This window comes from Saccoglossus kowalevskii, chromosome 13 (genome assembly GCF_978046115.1).
Source record: "Saccoglossus kowalevskii chromosome 13, keSacKowa6.1, whole genome shotgun sequence".
In the NCBI taxonomy this organism is placed as follows: Eukaryota; Metazoa; Hemichordata; class Enteropneusta; family Harrimaniidae; genus Saccoglossus; species Saccoglossus kowalevskii.
Genome location: NC_140653.1, coordinates 20,256,655 through 20,278,040, shown reverse-complemented (window position 1 = coordinate 20,278,040; position 21,386 = coordinate 20,256,655). Strand labels below are relative to the sequence as shown.

The 21,386-nt window shown below is 37.6% G+C and overlaps 3 protein-coding genes across 3 annotated transcripts; 1 reads left to right on the top strand and 2 right to left on the bottom strand.

Moving 5' to 3' along the window:
• Window positions 1-5,799: 5,799 nt before the first annotated feature.
• On the top strand, window positions 5,800-7,958 carry LOC146735065 (cytochrome P450 2B11-like). Its single transcript, XM_085506751.1, has 4 exons — window positions 5,800-5,916; window positions 6,157-6,660; window positions 6,814-7,001; window positions 7,735-7,958. Exons 1-4 carry the CDS (start codon window positions 5,866-5,868, stop codon window positions 7,751-7,753), a joined length of 762 nt encoding a protein of 253 aa, XP_085362877.1. The 5' UTR covers window positions 5,800-5,865; the 3' UTR covers window positions 7,754-7,958.
• Window positions 7,959-15,003: 7,045 nt separating this feature from the next.
• LOC146735064 (cytochrome P450 2U1-like) lies at window positions 15,004-17,898 on the bottom strand. Its single transcript, XM_085506750.1, has 3 exons — window positions 17,808-17,898; window positions 17,424-17,542; window positions 15,004-15,964 (listed from the first exon to the last, which is right to left on the bottom strand). Exons 2-3 carry the CDS (start codon window positions 17,488-17,490, stop codon window positions 15,780-15,782), a joined length of 252 nt encoding a protein of 83 aa, XP_085362876.1. The 5' UTR covers window positions 17,491-17,542; window positions 17,808-17,898; the 3' UTR covers window positions 15,004-15,779.
• A 400-nt stretch (window positions 17,899-18,298) lies between these two features.
• Window positions 18,299-19,530, bottom strand: LOC146735063 (cytochrome P450 18a1-like). The gene is made up of 4 exons (XM_085507350.1): window positions 19,182-19,530; window positions 18,942-19,084; window positions 18,375-18,656; window positions 18,299-18,349 (listed from the first exon to the last, which is right to left on the bottom strand). The coding sequence occupies exons 1-4, from the start codon at window positions 19,528-19,530 to the stop codon at window positions 18,299-18,301; spliced, it is 825 nt and encodes a 274-aa protein (XP_085363476.1).
• Window positions 19,531-21,386: the final 1,856 nt, after the last annotated feature.

Sequence of the window (21,386 nt, the reverse complement as noted above, 5' to 3'; positions counted from 1 at the left end):
AAACTAATTGTAAATTTATCTAAAACTAAAGTGATTGTATTCAAAGCTGGGGGTAAACTTTCAAACAATGAGGAATGGACTTACGATGGGGAACAAATCGAAGTGGTGCCATATTATAAATATTTAGGTGTTATTTTTTCAAACCGACTTTCTTGGTCTGAAGCCAACAAAAATATTATCACAACAGGCAAAGAAGGCATTTTTCAATATTACCAGGGTTACAAAAATTACTGGTATGTTATCCTTTGATGTATTTTTTAAAATGTTTGACACTATGGTGTTACCAATATTAACTTATGGTTCCGAGGTATGGGGCTTTGAAAATCATTTATGTTTGGAACGTGTACAATCTCTAGCCTGTCGTTATTTTTTGGGTATCTCCTGCAATGCTCCAAATGTTGCAGTATTGGGTGAGTGTGGCAGATTTCCTATTTATTTTCACACGGCATTAAAATGCATTAGGTATTGGACAAAATTATTAAAAATGCCAGAAACCCGTTACCCAAAGAAATGCTACCTTATGTTATATAATATTGAAAAATCCAATCTTAGATCCAGGTTAACCTGGGTTAGTCATGTCAAAAATATATTATTTTTATGTAATTTAGATGATGTTTGGGAATCACAAACTGTCAATAACGTAAATGTGTTTTTGCGCATTTTTAAGAAAAAAATGAAACAAGTTTTATATACTGATTGGTTCAGCCAGGTATGTACTTTAGAGAAACTGACATTTTATAGGGAATTTAAATTTTCATTGGAACCTGAAAAGTATTTATTTTGTGTGAAAGTGCATTCTCATGTTCAAATGTTAGCTCGACTCCGCTGTTCATGCCACTATCTTCGTATTGAGACAGATAGAAAAAATAATGTAGATAGGAGTGAACGCATTTGCTTGCTTTGTAACAGTAACAACATTAATTTAAGAATAAAGTATATTCCTGCTAACTTTTTAAATCCCCCAACAGTCAGTAAATATTACAAATTAATGGGTACAAAAAATACAGATCTTCTTCAAAGACTGAGAGCCTTTACTTTTCACGCAATGAAATTGCAAAAAGAGCTACAAGTATTGTCAATTGTTTAAAAATTGTAATTTTATTTTTAAATATAAATAATGTATGTAGATATTATGGGCCGATGGCCTTCTATTATAAATAAAGACCATATATATATATAATAATAATAATAATAATAAAGTATTGTTAGTTTCTGCAGTTTGTTGTTGATACTAACATTATTTTAAGTACATACCAGTAGATGATATTACACAAACTTTAAGTCCCTCTGAACAGTACAGTTTATTTCACCCCCCCCCCCCTCTCAACTGAAATAAATATCAGGTACCCCCTGATCTCTTCAGACCCCATAAGTATTTTTAATGTAGGCGGCCTTCAAAGTTCATGCGGGTTTGTGATTTGTAGTCATATTCGGGATATTATAACGCTCGATTGTGATTTCGATCACGCTGATTACCCATCAGTATAAATTGTATACAAGTACATTTCACCTAAACCGCCAACCGTTCAGTTTTGAGAAAGAGAATAACGCCTTTAAATAGAAGTCGTAATATATTTTTTTTAATTTAAAACTCCCAGAAAGCTCCTATAGTCGAAATCTCGTTATTGATGCATTTACTGTAATTTACATGTGAAGTGTTTTTTTAGAATATTGTGGTCTTATTCTTACACCACGATCGCGGAATACCTGACATGTTAAATCATTTTTTTATTTGTCAAAATAGCCGACGAAATTTTCCGAAACAAATTATTAATATATATCGTCTGAAATAGCAATATTATATAACATTCTACACATATCGACAATGCCATGATATAATTAGGCCACAGCGACTAAATAGATTTCGTTACTTTGATTCAATTTATTATACATATCCAATAACCATGTCAACATATAACGCATTGTCACTGTTTATTAATCACAGGAATTAATATGACGTCTAAGACGCATTACGTTATCTCAGTGGCTTGTGTATTTGAACATGAAAGGGTCATTTTTCAATGATTTTGTTAGTCTTTCAGGGTTTAAACGTGGGACTTATCATTCGGAATGTCAACTGTGAATGTATGCACACTCATCCAGAGGTCAGCGTGGCATTATATTGTTATAAGTTCGTGACCTCTTTGACTCACTGCAATACTGGTGTTACTTTCAAATTTACTTACACTTTTTGCACTTAAAGAGCAGATTTTCCCACATAACTCAAAGTAAAAATTAAAAATTTTGAATAATATTGATTATATTTATTTTGTTTCAAATACCAGGTGTTATTTCTAAAAACAGATCGATCCACTTATGGAGTATTATACGTTTTGGTCTGTTAAAATAGGGTGACAACCTCGCAATTTGAACAATCAAATCTTTGTAAGAGAAATATATTTGAAGCATAGATGTATATCAAGCAGAGTTGAATCTACAACATGCACAATATTCCTCACATACATACCGTCTATAAAGACGTAGCTCGTGTTATTGAGGTCGAAGATATAACTGTGATACAACTGAAATGGGATTATCTATTTATTTAGCTTTGTTGTCATTGAAGATCGGAGCTAAAAAAGGTGATTGCTGCCGCGGATGCATTTATTCTTCGTCTGCACCTACATCCACTTTTGCTAAAAAATGGAAATAAAGAAATGTTTAGTAGACCTACGTGAGTTTTGTAACATTTGCAATCGGCCATGGCAACAACCATATAAACTGCCATGTTCGTGATATGGCAACTAACTATTAACTAATATCTCACCGTACACAATGTTATCAACTTTGTTGAAAGAAAAACTACTAAGTGGAGTTATTGCGTTTGTTTGTGCATAATGTGACGGTTTAGAACTGCAGTAATGTGTACCTAGACACATTAACACTCATCATTTCATGATTTAGTGTGTTGTAGATCTAGTATAAACAATTATATCACTTGGTGGTGAAAACTTATTCGCGATGGCCATACTGTTCTGTGTGTCAAATGCATGTTGATTTATATATATATGTGTTCATATTATAAATGGTTACAAAGTGATGTAATTCTACTTATTGATTTTGTTGATTCCATATTATATCAGTCATTGGCAGTTTTATTTATTTATTTATTTATCTGACATGATGAAACTATAAATATAGTGATGGGTTCTCAAATATTTGTTGTCAATGCAATACACATGCCTAGTGAAGAGGAAAATGATTTTGCTGACAGACCAATAGTCTATCAACTTAAATAATGATGTGTTCAGTGAGTTCCATATTAAAATCAGCTGGATATAATGGTTTAGTGCATTGTGGACATGGTTATATACATTGACAATTTTCATTATCATGTTTTTGCTAATAATACATAAATCTCATTGTTCATATAACTAGATTAAATCATTATTAACAATAAATTCCATTGTCGCATTTTTAGTTAAGCTACAATATATTCGCTCGTACAGTGAAAATAAAGTATGATTCGTATGTTCAAGAAAAGATTTATCAGAAGAAACTTATGTTTAATATTTATCTGTTTATCTTTTTTGTTTATCGTATTTGCTTTGTGACAGTTGTCACAAATTTGATATTGATACGCGATGTAAAGTATAAATCCTGGTTCACATCTAGTATTTCAGTGGGACTCGTCCTCCATCAAGTTACTTTAGAAACAATATCCTGTATTTACAGCATGTGGTCGAGCTCCACAGTAACTGACAAAAATTACGATAATTATCTAGTTCAAACCACACTTGGGAATATTATATTGATTATCATAGCGTACATTGGAATAAATCTGTTTAAATGATGGATGTAATCATGACAGCTGAGTCTAAATATGAATTTACTAAAAATAAGCGCTTTGCAAACGTCTAAAAGACGATGGTCGTCACGCTACATCAAGTTCGATACGGGTCCCATGCGACATGTGTAACACGTGTTAAAAATTGGTATGAGGGCGTCATGCAAGAGAGCGCCAAAACACATAGTGGCACAAACTAAACATTGTGTGGACTGCAGTGAGTGATTTCAGCCATCATTAAAGCATTAAAGGGTAGGTTGATTTTTAGTATTTTCTACATATTCCCTGTTTTACCCATTGAGAGACGAGTTTCCATTGAATTCATTGAGTTTATTCCTGAAAAATGTAATATGTGGCATTTGATCTCTCTGGACAACAGAGAGTCCATTGTCACGAACCAGTGTAACACTATTAGCAAATTTAAAAAAATCTAAAAATGGCAAAAATCTACAGTGTCGAATATGTAGATTACAACAATATTTTAACCTATGTAATTATGTAAATTGAAATAATGATTCTCAATTAATAATAATAATACTGATGTTATTTAATGAAATCTGTACATAAATGTTGAATTGTGTTAACTGTATGTATATATAAACCAATGGCAGGTTGGTTTTATACTATTTTTATACCACCTTTGGTCACATGACCCATTGCTTTATCTGCACGTTCAATAATGGAACACAACGAAAAAGTGATGGTTGTCGAATATAACGTCATTATTTAAGCCAGTAAATCACACAAGCGAAAAGGTATTAGAATAGTCGTAGTATGCATTGAATTATTCACAGGCAAATTACAAAGCGGACATTACATATCTGTATTTAAATAAAATAGCATACGTTCATCACTGAATCGTTCCATTGTATTTTTCAGTTGCCTTACAGCATGGCTAAAATGTATTTGCATGATATTTTATTGTACTATTAACAATGATTCGTTGTATAAATCAGATTGATAATTAAGGTATTCAATATAATTTAGGTATTCCATATATCTACTTCTGTTGTTCCGTAAGTTTACTTTACATTTGGTTTCCAACCTGTTAGGAAAAGCGTGTCCTGCTACATTTGACACGATTTACTCAACTTATTTTATTTGTAATATTTGTGATCAATTTCTGGCACACCAGAGTCAAAACAAAATTGTTTGTACAGTGCGTTAAGTTTTATTATAGCGCAAAGTGGACATTATTGCTGTCCCAGTCAACGAAGTGCGGCCAAATTTATATGACTTTCTCCCTGATGTTGTGATAGCACCTGGCCCGAAACCAAAATCAACCCCGTGGAGCTATTTGACAGGTCGTATATCATTCCTACTATACACATATATTTTTGAATGGTCATAACCATCGTTGAAGTATTAGTTCTAAACTTGTGCCACATAACTGAACAATGATGGTGCCATTAAATTAGCTGTCATCATCGATTAATCTCCGTTACGTATTTGAATATATGTTTACAGACTGTTTTTCATGCAGTTGTAACGTTATGGTGTCTGTGCCAACTGATCCGTTATCACTACTGGTGTTGTTGATGATAATGTTGTTAGCATGGATAACCACCCAACACTACCTGGTACCTTGTAAGAACTTCCCACCCGGACCTTGGGGCTTACCTATTATTGGCAGCTTTATGTACTTCGGATCTGATATACACAAAGACATGATGAAACTCTCAAAGAAATATGGTGATGTTTATAGTCTGAAGATGGGATCTCATACAGCCGTTGTTGTAAATGGAGTGAATGCCATCAAAGAATGTCTGGTAAAAAAAGGAACAGATTTTGCTGATAGAACACATTCTTGAACAGTTGAACAATATAATCCAAGATATGAAGGTACTAATCAAATAAAACTGTATTCAATAAAATAATAAACTAATTAAAACAACCAACGATTGAGACCACTAATTCTAAAAAAAAGTAGATTAGCGCCATTTATTCTCTATAGTTTCATTTCATGTAATAACCGTCTATCGCCAGGTATTGCTAGTGGACGCTTCGATGAGAAATGGCAACGTCGTCGACAATTTGCCCACACAACGCTTAGAGGCTTTGGATTTGGTAAAACCAGCATGGAGAGTAAAATATGTGAAGAAATCTCGTTCTTGTTGGATGAATTTAGGGTAAGGATCACTATTAAAATTCGATTGACACAGGCCCCATTCGCTCCATACATCTGTGCAACCAATCAGAACTCGTGTTACATGCATTAGCTAAGACTTGATCTAATTTGTGAGAAAAGTTTATGGAGCAAAGTCATTGTACATGGGCAGCAAAATTATGGATATATCCTTAGCTAGAACATCGTCTGTGAAATTGCTCGATAATACATGTGAAACCATTATATTATGTTACATTTTAAGGATATTCAGGATAAATCTATCGATACAAGCGCCATCCTTAACAGGAGTGTTTCCAACGTAATTTGCTCGATAACGTTTAGTAAACGATTCCACTATTCGGACCCAAAATTCAGTTTCATTATTGACACTATGGGCAAATGGTCTGAGCTTATGGGCACTATGTATGAACTTGATTTTCTACCGTTTCGAAGGCCATTTAATCAATCAAATATACATAACTACAATACACTTGGTGATGATCTGAGGAAATTCTGCAAGCAGCAAATTGATGAACACCGTGAAGTATTCGACCCAGACAACATAGGTGATTTCATCGATGCATACTTAGCTGAGACAATGAAACAAGACGGCAATAAAGATCTTACAGACGACCAGTTAAAACACACATTAGCTGATCTTTTTGCTGCTGGAACTGAAACAACAGCGACAACACTTAAATGGGGGTTACTATTAATGGTTCTTCATCCAGAAATACAGGACAGAGTGTTTAATGAAATTGATCAGGTACGTACTATACAACATGCATGTGCAAATTAAGCAGGGTGTATCTTGAATCGCATAATTGTGAAATAGCCACATCTGCTTCAAACTATTGAGTGTCCTTATGTTGAACGTTGTTTGTAATCCCGACCACTATTCGGTTTCTCATGATTCCAGGCTGTTGGTGCAAACCGTCTCCCGAGACTTGACGATCGTAAAAACTTGTCTTATACTGAAGCCACGCTTTTGGAAATACAGCGATTTGGTAGTATTGCACCATTATCACTACCTCATTGTGCGTTGAAAGACACTTCACTTGGTGGATATACTATTCCCAAGGGGACGGAACTAATTATTTTACTATGGTAGGTTTCATCTATATGTATTCCTCTGAACTTCCGTAGGTGTACGGACATATACAATTGTGTAGTCTGTATAAATAAATAAATCTATATACATGTTTAGTTAGATAATATTAAAACGGTCAATTAGCGAATAAATATATTCTTGATTTTTTATCAACATTGTCAGCACAAACAAATTGGTCCGTTAAGGACACCACCCAATACCCGTGATTGTGGGTCCTTTTTTTTTACCCGTCATAAACTTTCGATAAATAACCAGATGCAGACTATAACGGCACTCGCATGTAATGAAAACACAATATTGGTAAAATTACCACGTACAATAAATAATTATCTCCAAACAATACAATCGATAATAATAACAATTAATACTACTACAGCCTCTGGAATTCCCTACACTAATACGAATGTGTGTATGAGTTACCGGCAGCAAATGTCATGGTCTTTCTAGTCAGCCTTTTGTGGTATCAAGATGAAATCAGTGATTTCCTTGTCTTCGCTCAGCACGATAATTCACTACGTTTAATTACCCACCATAGACACCGGTCAGTCAAAATGACTATTTTGAACTGTAGGCATTAATCAGCGATTCTGCAAATGACGGAGAGATACAATATAGGTCAGGGGAAGCCCCATGACCCTAAGATTTTTTCCTTACGTCACGAACCACGTGACCGAGTTAATGTGGCTACGCCACCTCACCTTGACATTCACTGTTTTCTTTTCTCCACAGCAATGGGGATGAAGACTAGGCTGCCGTTTTCTGTCCAGGTTTCTGGCTTGAGTTGCTACCTTATTTTTTACCACCGTGTCGGTTTTTGTGTATAATTTTTTACAAGAATTTAAAACCCGGCAACACAGGTTAACCACGTTGTAAGTTTTTTTCTGCGTATTTTCCAACTGTATTTCACTTCCCTCATGCATGTCGTGTTCATTTTATGCAGTTTTGTCTCCGAGGCGACTGTGCAGTGGTTATAATCAGAATTTACCAGCATAGAACCCGCATTTGAAATGCTATTTTTGCCATGACTGCATGCAGCGTTCAGGATTTTTGCCTTGAAGGCGTGTGTTTTTCACTGGAGTTCTGAAGCCTGGGATGTTTTCCAGAGCCATGAAAAATCGTCCCTGGCAGGCTGGGTAGATCAGATGCAGTCGGAGTGAGCTGTCTTCACTGCGGCCCTTCGGCCGACAAGCAGGAAGAAACACAAAAGCATTGCTCGCATTCAAAACATGTCTCTTCCGGTGAACCTCCCATTCTCAGCTGTGACTCGTCCACTGATTTGGGTGAGGCAAAGGCTCAGGCTAGTTGCACTGGGTCGCTTCTGGAACCTCCGGCACTGAATATCAATGGGAATACTGGCAGCCAAGCCTCCGATTTGGGGGCAGGACTTTCGGGTCAGGAGATGCTGTCTTAGACGCGTGAGTTTTTGTCTTGCGAACTGAGTCAGGGAGTACGTCACCACCTCAATTACACAGACTGGACATCTCCCACCCTCTTTGATGGGGAGATGGCGGGTGCAGTCTCAGAGCTTCAGAGTGCAACAAACCAGATGGTTCAGATCAAATCTGCTAGCCAGTTTGTCACTGACAAGGGTAAACGGAGGGCGCCCCAAGCACAGAATACACAACGCCCTAAGGCAACATCCGCTAGCCAGAGTCAGCCAGGAGGCAAGGGCTCATACCCTTCAGCGGGAGGGAAGAGTAGTGGTGCACCCCCAGAGAAGAAGGAACCAGGTGGTGGCTCATCATCCTTGATGGGCGATCGTCCATTCCAGCAACGAGGGAAGCATGTTTTACACTTACCTCTGCAACAGGGGGCATGTGTTCGGCGAATAGCCAGGTCACAACTTAGTGACTACTGCAGGCCTTGGGGAAATCCACCTCTTTGGAGAAGAGAGCACCCACACCTCGCAACTGCTGAACCCATGGACACATATCCCTGTCGCACACAGATTTCGCCGGTGTAGTCCAGTTTGGAGGCGGCGGGTGACTGATCCCTGGATTTTACAGGTTGTGACATATGGTTACAGGATCCCGCTGAATTATCCATCTCCGCGGTCAATGTCTCCCCCATTGAGGGCACTGCCAGGGGACTCCCACAAGGTGGAGGCAATCAGACAGGAAGTAGACTGTTTGCTGGAAAAGAGCGCCATACATAAGGTAGATCAGCCGGCATTGAGTGAAGGCTTCTACTCAAATGTGTTTGTAGTTCCAAATCTACAGGTGGTGGGCATCCAGTTCTGGACCTATGCAGACTGAATCAGTATGTGCTCCTCGATCGGTTCTGCATGGAGACGCCATTCAGCGTTCTCTCCATCCACCATTTCAACTGGCTAGCCTCACTAGAGTTGAGCGGGGCCTACCTGCACATATCAATGTACCCGGCGAGTTGCCATCTCCTTCGAGTTGGCCAGTTGGGCCATACATTTTAATCTCGGGTGCCCCCTTCAGGTTATGCACAGCCCGCTTCGTTTCACCAGAATGGATGGGACAGGTGGTGCTGCTGCTTCACCAAACGTCGGTACACATCAATCCGTACCTAGACGACTGGTTATTACATAACTCAAACAAGCGATTATTAGCCAAGCAAGTAAGGCTTACACAGAATTGACTTCACCAGTTGGGCTCTTTAGTAAATCAGACAAGTTCCATTCCTACCCAATGCAACAGTTGGTGCTCCTGGGCATTGAGTTTGACACATAGGTAGGCTTGGTATATCTATTTCAAGCATGTTGCTTGGTGCTAAGCAGCCTAGCCGAACACCTGGTCAGCATTCCCTCAGTGTCCCTCCAAGAACTAATGCGGCTCAAAGGGTACAATGCTTATTGCTACAACACCGAGCTCACCTATGGGAACTAGACAGGTGGGTATTGATTTCGGACCAAGCAAAGGAAGCCCTGCCCTGGTTGTCGTCACTTGCCAGCATCGGACAGGAGGTCCCCTTGGACCCACTCACCACAGCTATGACTCTGGTAACAGATGCCTCCCTTGGGTTGGGAGCGCATCAATTGGACGATCAAGACCAATGTATATGGCCCCCACATTAGTTTTGGGACTGCCATATCAACTGGCTTGAACTGAAAGCAGTGCACTTAGCACTACCACACTTTCTACCTGTAGTTCGAGACCACAGAGTTCTGCTCCACACAGACAACACAGTGATGGTCTCCTACAAGGAGGGGGACGCGTTCCCCATCACTGTCAGTCCTAGCTGTGTTGTCAGTCCCAGCTGTTTTCAGCTGTGGAGCTCCCAACATACATAACACTGCTGACTCAGGGACGCCTTATCGACACTGTAGACCCACATTTTGACTGACCAGTAGTGCTGTGTGGTGTCGCATGATAATTTCTCAGAAATGTGTACATTTCGTGTTTCCACAACTTCCCTTCAACTTGCGCTGTGCGGATGGCTTTTCCTAGCGTTCTCATCATTTGTTCTGCCTCTCCGTTTGCCTGTGGCCATAGGGGAGTAACTTTACGGTGTTTAAAACCAAGATGTCTTGCAAAGTCTCTAAACTCGTGGCCCTGGAACGGCGGTCCATTGTCTGATGTTGCGATTTCAGGGATACCATATTCCGAGAATACTTTGTCGAGTATCGGAATTACGATTCGCGATGAAGTAGATCGTATTATTTCAACAACAACAAATCTGGAATAGTTATCTATTATCACGAGTAAATAATCTCCGCTGGGGAACGGCCCACAGAAGTCCATCGACACGTGTTGCCATGCGTAGTCAGGAAGTGACGTCATTTGTAACGGTTCGCGCCTATTTTGTGGTGTGGCGGCTTGACAGGCTAAGCAGGTTTTGATTTTATTTTCCACCAGCTTGTCAATGTTGGGAAAATAAACTTTTTCTCTCAGTAATCTTTTCGTTTTGACTACACCCTGGTGTCCTTCGTGGGCAAGACTAACTGTCCGCTCTTGTAACGATTTCGGAATGATAATTCGTGATCCGCGTAAAATTAGATCTTGAGTTGACACCAGTGTTAGAGATTCCCTTTCTTTTCGCACCATTTCGAAAGAAATTCGGTCGATGTCTGTAGAATCGATGTCTGAAGAATTCGTGTGGTCGTACCATCTACCAGTTTTAATCGCCATGTTTACGGCTTGCAGTGTGGGATCAGATTTCGTTTCTTCTTTGATTTCATCCAAGGTTAGCGCCGTGGGTGCTGCATGACCAGCGATAAAGTTGATATATTCTTTAGTGACTTTCTCTTGTCTCTTTCTCCTGTTTGGCGTGCTTTTCGTGTTCTGGTGTCTCGACATCTAATCAGCTGGATTGTCTTTTCCCGGCCTATACACGATCTTGAATAAATAGTCTTGTAGCCGTAGAGCCCATCTCACGATTCTGGCTGGCGGTTTAGCATTTGGGTTGTTGTAGAGACGCTCTAGCGGTTTGTGATCGGTTACTATGGTTACAGGTTTGCCATATACATATAAATGATAATGCTCACACGCCCATACAACAGCTAATGCCTGGCGTTCTGTCTGAGAATATCTTTGTTCGACTGGAGTAAGTGATCTGCTCGCGTAACTCAGAACTCGTGGTGCGTCTTCATCACCATTTTTTGGAGTGAGCATTGCTCCTAGACCAACAGGGCTTGCGTCTACTACGATTTCAGTCTCTTTATTCGTATCAAAGTATGCCATGAATGAATTGCATGTTAATCGATCTTTGATCGTGTTGAGCGCATTACGATGAGTACTCGACCATTCCCATACCGTGTCTTTTACGGTTAATAATCGAAGGGGTTGCGTAATAGTCGCTAGGTCGGGTATAAATCGTGAGAAATATGTTACCATACCGAGTAAACTTCTCACCTCAGTTGCATTTGTTGGGGCTTCGGCATTCTTGACAGCCGCGACTTTATCTGGGTCTGGTGACATACCTTCCGCTGAAAATCGATGACCGTAGAATATGAGATTTGATTTGTTGAATTCACATTTTCGTTTGTTTAGAGTAAGTTTTCTTTTGCGTAGTCGTTGGAATACAGCTTTCAGACTGTTTTGATGGTCTTCCTGCATTTTGCCGTGTATGAGTATATCATCGCTAATGTTCTTTGCACCTGGTATACCCTCGATTGCTTGTCTAATAGCGTTTTGGAATATTTCGGATGCCGATGATATTCCAAAATTGAGTCACTTATAATGGCGTAGACCAACGTGTGTACTAAATGTAGTAATGTACCTCGATGCCGGTGTTAGCTCGAGTTGATGATAGCCTTGATTCAGATCAAGTTTGGAAAACACTGTGGAGTTGTTCAGATCTTGAATGATTTCATCAGTCGTTGGCCTAGGCCTGTGAATAAATCATTGTATTCGCTCACTAGTTTGTCTGTTGCGGTCTGTCTCCCGACTTGTTTAATTATTTGTATGAGTCCCAAATCTTCTGCTGTCTGAAAACTTAGTAGCGATTCCTCGAAATTACCGTTGCGCTTGACGACATGAATTAATATATTCGATAGCGATTTTCTTCCAGTATTCGTTTTACATTTGATGTCTGTCCGGAATTCGCCTAGGGTTTCGATTGGATATTGACTCTTGTATGGAAATACTTTTGTATAAGTCTGTCTCAACTTGACTTTCCCGTTTTGCAAAGTCACTTTCATCCATTATGTTCATCGATGCACCAGTATCAATCAAGAATTTAATTTTCTTACCGTGAATTGTGATGTCAGCTGTTGGAAACTTTGCCTTGGTTGCGTGAATAGTTTCCGTGCGTATACCGAATACGTATGTCGCTTGGTCGGTGTCTCGGCTGGACTCACTACTCGAATCTGTGTCAGCGTCCACTCGCCTTATAGATCGTTTTGGTTTGCGGTCTCTTTCCTTGTTTGGTTTGGATCTGCAAACTTTGGCAAAATGTCCATCTTTCCCGCATGATTTACATTTCTTGCCTTTTGCCGGGCACGGTCCGTCATGAGGATAATCGCCCCCACAAAAGTAGCATAATCGAGAGGTTGATCGCGATTCATTGACGGCTACCCGTTTTGGTTTTCCACGTTTATTATGTTTAGACTTGAAGCCTCGGCTAACTGCATTGACTGTTGACGCATGCAGGTTGCCCTCGATGTCCGCAGCCTGAGACTCAGAGACTTCCATCATTCTGGCAAAGTTTAACAAGTCTTCTAGCTTCATGTCTTCTCTCAATGCTCGCCGTCTTAGTCTTTGTGACGTACAGTGTTCAATGATTTGTGTGCAAACTTCCTCGTCAGGGTTGGCATAATTGCAGTTTGCCACAAGAAGTTGTAACCGGGCGTGGTACCGTCAACTCACCATCTTTTTGCTTTGCTTGACGAAACACGTGTTTTTCGTACGCTTTCGTTCGTTTTGGAGCAAAACGTTTGTTGAGAGCTTCGATGAGTTTCTTGACATCGTCTTCTTCGCCGGTGTCTGGGAGTGCTTTGATTTCACGTCGTACTTCTTTCTCCGCGTAGTGGATAAGTAGAGCTCGTTGTCTCTTAGTGCTCGTGATGTCACACGCGATCATCAGGATTTGAAATCCTTCCAACCATTCCTCCCACCTTTATCCAGAGGTGCTAGGTTCCTCGTGGACTTGGAATGGTTCATAGTGAGGGATGCTTTCGGACGCCATGAGTTCCTGAATCCGTCGTCGCCAATGTAACGTATTGACAACCCCGTATATCAATGCCTGGGTAATAGGGAGCAAGTAAGACTAGATACAACCCGTTTCAATGCTAAAGTACAAGTGATTTATTTATAGCAATGACCATGACTCATGCGCCAGATGGCAGGAACAGATACGATGTTTACATGTCAGATAACAACATTACAATTACGTCAGTTGGTTTCATAATCAAATCGAATGTGGCCGACTGGCAGACATCTTTTTTTTGAAAATGTGGAATGCTTTGTCAGTTCTCATTCAAATTTGGTACATACATAATACATGATGACTGGCAGCCATCTTTTTTTTAGAAAATGTATCGGTAACATGTTTTTTCTTCAATTAAATGTGTCAAGGCATCTAGTTTCACAATTGCATCAAATATGATCGACTGACAGCAATTTCCTTAATATTTTGCTATATTATTATATCTTTTCACACATTTACCCTCTTCATTGATATTTAAAACAAATTGATACATGTCCAGTTAGTGATCTGATTAATGATATGTGCGTTTCTGGTTGCAAATATATTTATGAATGGTTCGATTACCCCCTACATGCATATCAACTTATACAACAGATCACAAATATAGATCTGATGAGTAAACTTTAACTGACACAAAGTTGTATAATCCCAAACATACATTGTATGTTAGTCACTTGTTACACGTTCGTGTTGGTTTTATTCTTCGTACTCATAAATTTGTAAAGTGTTTTAATTTGTGTTTGTTTAATTGTGTAATACCATAACACACGATTACGATACTAAAGACATGCACCTTACTTGAGTTTGGATACAAAAAATAGCAAATAAGTTTGTGACCATATATTAGATTGCAAATTTTGAAAATCTGATTTGTATTGACATTATATTAACATATTATTCACTCCCAATTACTGACCAGACACTACAAATTTATTCAGAAACAATTTACATGGTCACATGACCAATGATGTTAATATCCAATTTGATTGCATATTAATATGTAGAAATTTGTGATCAGATAAAAGACAACAGATATGCAACAATCTTGCTTTTGTGGTCACATTACTTTATCTTTAGCAGGACTAACATTTCCCCTAATTGCAACAGAAACTAGGTATTATTGATCTTAACTTTTGAAATGTATAATAGTTTTTGTTATGTACGTTACACGTTTTGTAAATAAACATATTAATACAACTTTGGATTCCTGAATGAGCATGGTTATTACTTCAAATAATATATGCTCAGTAAAGAGCGGTACCCTGATTGCTAAAATAGCACAACGTCACATGATTTTCACACTCATTCAAACTCAATAGGAAAAAGCAGTTCCACACAATTTCACGAACAACGTACTGAAAAGAACATGACATGATAAATATATACCATTAGTTGAAATAATTGTTAATTTATATTATCTCTGCGCTTTTGCTATTTTCTATAATAAATCACTATATACAGAATATTTCATACAGGTATATTTTCCCCTCCATATAAGAACATTTCACATGTCTTACAACACACAATAAATATATCAACTTCCTTTATTATTCCTGCATACATTATTTCAATATAGTGATATTTACATAACATAAATGTAGTCTAAACATAAAAATAATGACAGTTGGAACCAATTTGAGTTACAGATAGAAAACATTTCACGAGTGTCTCTACAATATCAAATGTATTACTTTATTACATAGTGTAGTAAATTATATTTGTTCCAATAATTCAGTTTGGGGGTATTTGAAATGTCGTCTCGAATATTTGCGCCTTTATATTATGCTTCTAAAATATTCAAATTATGTAATTCCTATAAAATAATATAGTAAACAACCAACCTATTTCGATATTGACGCATTTTGTGATAGCCAGCAATGGCGCCTTTTGATTAAAACAATATTCATCTTAACTGTATAATAGTACAATGGCAATTCCCAACCTATATTATCCCAAAATGTTCTAAACTATTTTATATGGTTTTTAATGTGTGCCCATTGAAACATGACACGTCTTTACCTTGTTATGTACGTTATATATATATACTTTTGTATGTCAATGTTCTATTGAAATCCAACACTAATGTTAGTAAAAATATTCAAAATCCACATGTGTGTGCATGTTCCATATAATACAAATAATGACATCACACAAACACATCAAGTGTGTCTTTCTTTGATGACAACGTCATATTGTTTGGGGACCAATGTTATACCCAGAACACCCTCAGTGCAGGGTTTCTTGGTTCCGACTGGCAAGGTGAACTTGAACTGATGCATCATGGCTGAGAAGTATAGAAATAATTCATGTTTTGCCAACTGTTCACCCATACAGACACGTCGACCTACAAAAATACAACATTGAAATACAAAACTACAAATGCATAACACAATCAAGACGTGAGACTTAAATCCAGCTGGCTATTGCATTTTCCTCCAACCTTCTCCGAACGTTAATTAGAAGTGCAGTTAAATCGTGAAACGTGACCTATATAGTATTATATATTTTTAGCAAAGTATCGGCATTCCAATGGAAACACATTGTGCTTCTTGCTGGCAGATTAATTCCTCCATTCCTTCAACAGTTGTCCGGTAAATAGAATGTTCATGCTTAAAGCAGACAAATTATGGTGCTAGCTTGTAGAGGAATGTATCGAGTTTACCCATTTGTATGCAAAAATGTTGGTTGATTGTGAAGTCATTGTCGTGCAGTTGTCTGCAAACTTGCTCTAGGTGCTTGTCGTGATCTGTTTTATCGATGCCACCAATGTAGATATCGTCACACATATTTCTAGTGGTTTAAAACAATTTTAAACTACGAGCATATTCTAATCTTGTTGGGCCTGTTGGGTTCTGATACTAGAATTGGGTGAACTCAAGGTGACCTTGTGCGCACTCGATGGTGTCCTCTTTTTCAAGCTAATTTAGGTTTTCTTCAACTTGTTTTCTCACATGGAAAAGAATACGGTGGTGGGGTTGTGTCACAGGTCTTGTGTTTTCATCAACACTTGCATTCACCCATATCTGTGGTTATATTTGGCAAACTGTCGATCATATCAGTCCATGAGTCGATTTCTGTGATTTGTACTACAATGAGAACATTGTGGTAGCAAAGTCGAGCAATGAATTCTTCTTGAAAACTGCCAGCGCAATTTGATACCAAGTATCAGAGCAATTGAGCTGGTTGTTTTTAATGGACAAGCTTGGAATCTGGTGCTATAGTGAGAAATTCTGCAGTTCAGAACTTGTGATACTTTATCATCTTCAATTCATTTATTGGACTGGTATTTTGATCTAATATTTCATGGTAAAGACATGCACAAGTGCAAAATGACCTATTTCAACTATTCGGGAACAAGTTACAGATACAGAACATCTTTCATCACATGGAATAAATATTTACTTCCCTAGCAAGATTTACTTTACAGATTTATTTTACATGGTGTATTCACCATAGATAAAAATAATAAAACTATTTTAAACTAGTTGGATTTTAGAAACACGTGGTATTTTATTTTTCTCCTCTTTATATTTTCAGAAGTTGGTAACCCCTGCTCTGATTGGTTGACTCTTAAGCTAGATTTGCACGATATTGCATTGAGTCAGATGTAGTTAAGGCGACCGAGGTACGACATATACAAAACAAAACAACGTCAAGTAAATCAAAAACTATTCAAAAATTACAATAAAATATAGAAAAAATGAATTGGAGCCTTATACCCCCATCGGATTGTGACATTACGTATTACAAAACTTCTAACGTAAACACCAACCAAGAAAACATTTACAATAAAACATATTCACCTGCAGAAAAAGGCATGAAATTTTCCGACTTCTTGACTGTATTATTCTTTTCATCGTAAAACCTCATAGGGTCAAATTTGTCTGGATCTGGCCACGTATTTGGATCTCTATGAATCGACCTGTTGCAAGGGTTATTATAAAAAAGAATTAGTGCAAATTGGCACCATGTTTTTAAAGATAATACACCTCATAACATCTCGAGTACGACTGTACACTAATTTATTAACCAAGTATTCCTGAATGTACATTGTATGCAGTTGATCAATTTCTTCCAATTATTCTAATTATATTATGCTCATATATAGTGATTATGTATAGTACACAGGCGAAAATACGCATATAATTAGGCCAGCTGCTCACTGAATACGTACAGATATCACTCACCAAAGTAATATAGTGACTGCAGTTCCACTGGGAATATTGTATCCACCAAGAGTAGTATCTCTCAAGGCACGATGTGGTAGTGCGAATGGTAGAATACTTCCAATTCGTTGTATCTCCAAAAGAGTGGCTTCCGTATAAGGCAAGTGTTTACGATCATTGAGTCTCGGAAGGCGATTTGCTCCAACAACCTTTGTTCAAGATTTAAAAAACCAAGATTACATCAGTTGGGACTTTATCCAATTCGTACAATTGCTAGAATCATTTACATGAATGCTGTTGAATTTGAGCAGATCATTCGAAAATCATATATAATCATATAGATATATAAATATATACCTCACATACCTGATCTAATTCATTATACACTATCTCCTGTATCTCTGGATGTAGAACCATAAACAGTAATCCCCATATAAGTGTAGTCACTACAGTTTCAGTGCCGGCGCCAAAGATATCCACTAACATAAATTTTAACTGATCATCAGTGAAATCTACTTTGCTATTGTGTTTGGTCCGCTCAGCCAAGCATGCATCGATGAAGTCTCCAATGTGGTTTGGATCAAATACTTCACGATGCTCATCAATCTGCTGTTTGCAGAACTTCTCAACATCTTTACGAGTTGCAATGAAAGTTTTTATATTTGACTGGTTAAATGGTCTCACAAATGGTAGAAAATCCAAGACATACACTTTACCGTGGCTCTCAAAACATTTCCCCAAGATATCAACAATGAAAATAAAATTTGGATCAGAATATTTGAATCGTTTACCAAACGTTATTGAACAAATTATGTTGGAAACACTCCTGTTAATGATATTGCCTGCGTTGATAGGTTGATTTTGAATATCCTAAAATAAGATAAAATTATTATCACACAGTGGATATTTTTGTTTTTGCGTGAACTGAATTTATTTTGGAGAAATTGTTTATACAAAGGGTATTGTACTACGTATTATACATGCTAAGTGAATAGTCTAGCCACAGAACAGCCATGCAGAAACATGCAAATCAAATCATGGGATATATGATAACCTTCCATTGACATGAACTGAAAGCTTGTCAGCGATAATAGCAATTTGTTATATTAAATAGAGTGAATTATATCAGATTTTGGGTTTATAGTATAGTCTTACCCGAAATTCGTCTAACAAAAACAAGATCTCCTCACATATTTTACTCTCCATACATGTTTTACCAAATCCGAAGCTTCTAAGCGTTGCATGGGCGAATTGCCGACGGTGTTGCCATTTATTGTCGAAATGACCACGAACAATACCTGTTGAAGGATATACATTTATACCATAACACTACATAACATTGTATCATTTGAAATTTGGAGAAACGACTGACAATCCACTGCTAGAAATGTGTACCTTCACATCTTGGGTTAAAGAGGCCGATCGTCCACGTATCAGGTCTATCAGCGAAATCATTTCCTTTCTGCACGAGACATTCTTGTATGGCCTTCACTCCACTGACAACAGTGGCTGTATGAGATCCCATCTTCAGACTATAAACATCACCATATTTCTTTGAGAGTTTCATCATGTCTGTGTGTATGTCAGATCCGAAGTACATAAAGCTGCCAATGATAGGTAAGCCCCAAGGTCCGGGTGGGAAGTTCTTGCAAGGTGCCAGGTAGTGTTGGGTAGTTATCCATGCTAAGAGCATTGTCATCAACAACACCAGTAGTGATACAAGATCAGTTGGCACAAAAATCATTTTGGTACAACTTGATGCGGAATAGTCTGTAAATATATACTCAATATAGATTAAACGATGGTGATAAACGGCGGTGAATTTAATTGCGCAATCATTGTCCAGTTGATTATGTATGAGTGTGGCGTGAAAACAAATGCTTAGAACTGAGTGATGATGTGGTTCGTGGGGATAATATACGACCCGTCAAATAGTTGCACAGGTTTGGTTTGGTTTTAGAGCCAGGTGCTATTGAGTAACTGGACCAGTCGTCAAAGTTGTATCATGTTATCTCCACTGTTTTTACATTAGGAATAAGGCAATATAGATTTGGCTGGATATCATTTTTTCATATTAGCAAGAATTCAATAGTCAGCCAATAAGAGGTTCTATAGTACTGAAAGTGTTCCTGTAGAAATTTTGGGTGAGCGCAAAACTTGCTGGATTTGATTTGAAAAATCGTTTTGGGTACATAAAGTTTGAGCTCAATTCCATGAATGGCCAGGATAATTTACGATATTAAGTCCCGTATATACATACTTATGTCAAAATTAAAAGCTGTCAACTTGTATTAATTGGACAGCCACAGCAAAAAACAGTATAGATTATGTAGACATTGATGGTACATTGGTTTCCGTGACGAATAGTGTACGGACACATGGTGTTATGTTTAACAGGTAGATGGTGCTAACCATACATATTGTATACAGCTGTAAAACGTCATTTTATCACATTCAAAGAATATCACAAATTATGAAATGTTTATCCATTAAAACTATCGAAATGTTTGTACACGGCCTTGTCAGTTCATGAATAGACTACTGTAATTTCCTGATTTATTCAGTGTTCTGATTTCTAAATTGCAGAGGACTCAGAATCTGCTTCTCGGCTTATCGTTTGCAGTGAAATATATGATCATATCACTCTAACCATTATTAAACTACATTGGTTAAAATTAGAGTTCAAGATACAAGGCCTCAGTCTATATAAGCGACATGATGATATGATACATGCCACTGGCATCTTGGTTACGCTTCTCTAACCAGTGTGTTGTACCAAAATCTAATTTAGTAGCTTGTGGTGGAAGGGCGTTTCCTGTTACTGGTTTAGTTTTATTGAACGGCTTACCACACGCTATCAAAAACAGTATCGAACTATTTTAACCATTTCAATAACCATTTGTTCATTTTTGAAAATGTATTAGTGCTTGTTTCTGTATATTATTATTTTCTGTTTTTGTAATATTCTATTCTTCTGTCATGCATCGGGCGTGTCTGTCACATTCGCAATATCAGTAAATAAGTTGTTATTAGTATTATTAACTCCACTGAAACAGAAACATAACATAACAGAAACAATTGCTATACAACTTAAGTTTGTTTTACAATTCAACCCATGTGATTTGGTGTTTAATAAGTTACTTATATGCATGTACAAATATATCACATGTGTATAATTGCAACTGGAAGAGCGTTTATGACCACATTATTGTATGTACGAACAAATATGTCACATGTAATATTATTGTTGTCAGCATAAGTGTCAAATTGTGTCGAGTATTGTTCTCCGATGGGAAGCACAATGATTATTTGGTTAATATAACACATATGGTGAACAATTTAGTATTGGAAATTATAAACAGATTAAAAAAATTAAGATTCAAACTATTCTCGAAATAAAATAATTCTCGAAACTATAATTCAAAAGAGAAATGCACACACTAAACCATGGAATGCAACAATGAATAGGTGCGCGATCTGGCATGATGTGTGAAAGGCGCGGATCAAACGTCTGGTGCATGATTTGATTTTAAACTTCTATTTTTATAGTTCAATCACAGTCAGCTGGCGCACACGTGATAATAAAATAAATACAATATT

Excerpts from the sequence above, each read along its gene's own strand:
- LOC146735065 (XM_085506751.1), top strand. The coding sequence starts at position 5,866 with ATGGAGAGTAAAATATGTGAAGAAATCTCGTTCTTGTTGGATGAATTT. Across the intron at positions 5,917-6,156 it reads TCTTGTTGGATGAATTTAGG|GATATTCAGGATAAATCTAT; the intron begins GTAAGGATCACT and ends TTACATTTTAAG. Across the intron at positions 6,661-6,813 it reads TGTTTAATGAAATTGATCAG|GCTGTTGGTGCAAACCGTCT; the intron begins GTACGTACTATA and ends TCATGATTCCAG.
- LOC146735063 (XM_085507350.1), bottom strand. The coding sequence starts at position 19,530 with ATGATTTTTGTGCCAACTGATCTTGTATCACTACTGGTGTTGTTGATG. Across the intron at positions 19,085-19,181 it reads CTTTAACCCAAGATGTGAAG|GTATTGTTCGTGGTCATTTC; the intron begins GTACACATTTCT and ends ATCCTTCAACAG. Across the intron at positions 18,657-18,941 it reads TTTTGTTAGACGAATTTCGG|GATATTCAAAATCAACCTAT; the intron begins GTAAGACTATAC and ends ATCTTATTTTAG.
- LOC146735064 (XM_085506750.1), bottom strand. The coding sequence starts at position 17,490 with ATGAGGTTTTACGATGAAAAGAATAATACAGTCAAGAAGTCGGAAAAT. Across the intron at positions 15,965-17,423 it reads TTTCATGCCTTTTTCTGCAG|GTCGACGTGTCTGTATGGGT; the intron begins GTGAATATGTTT and ends GTATTTTTGTAG.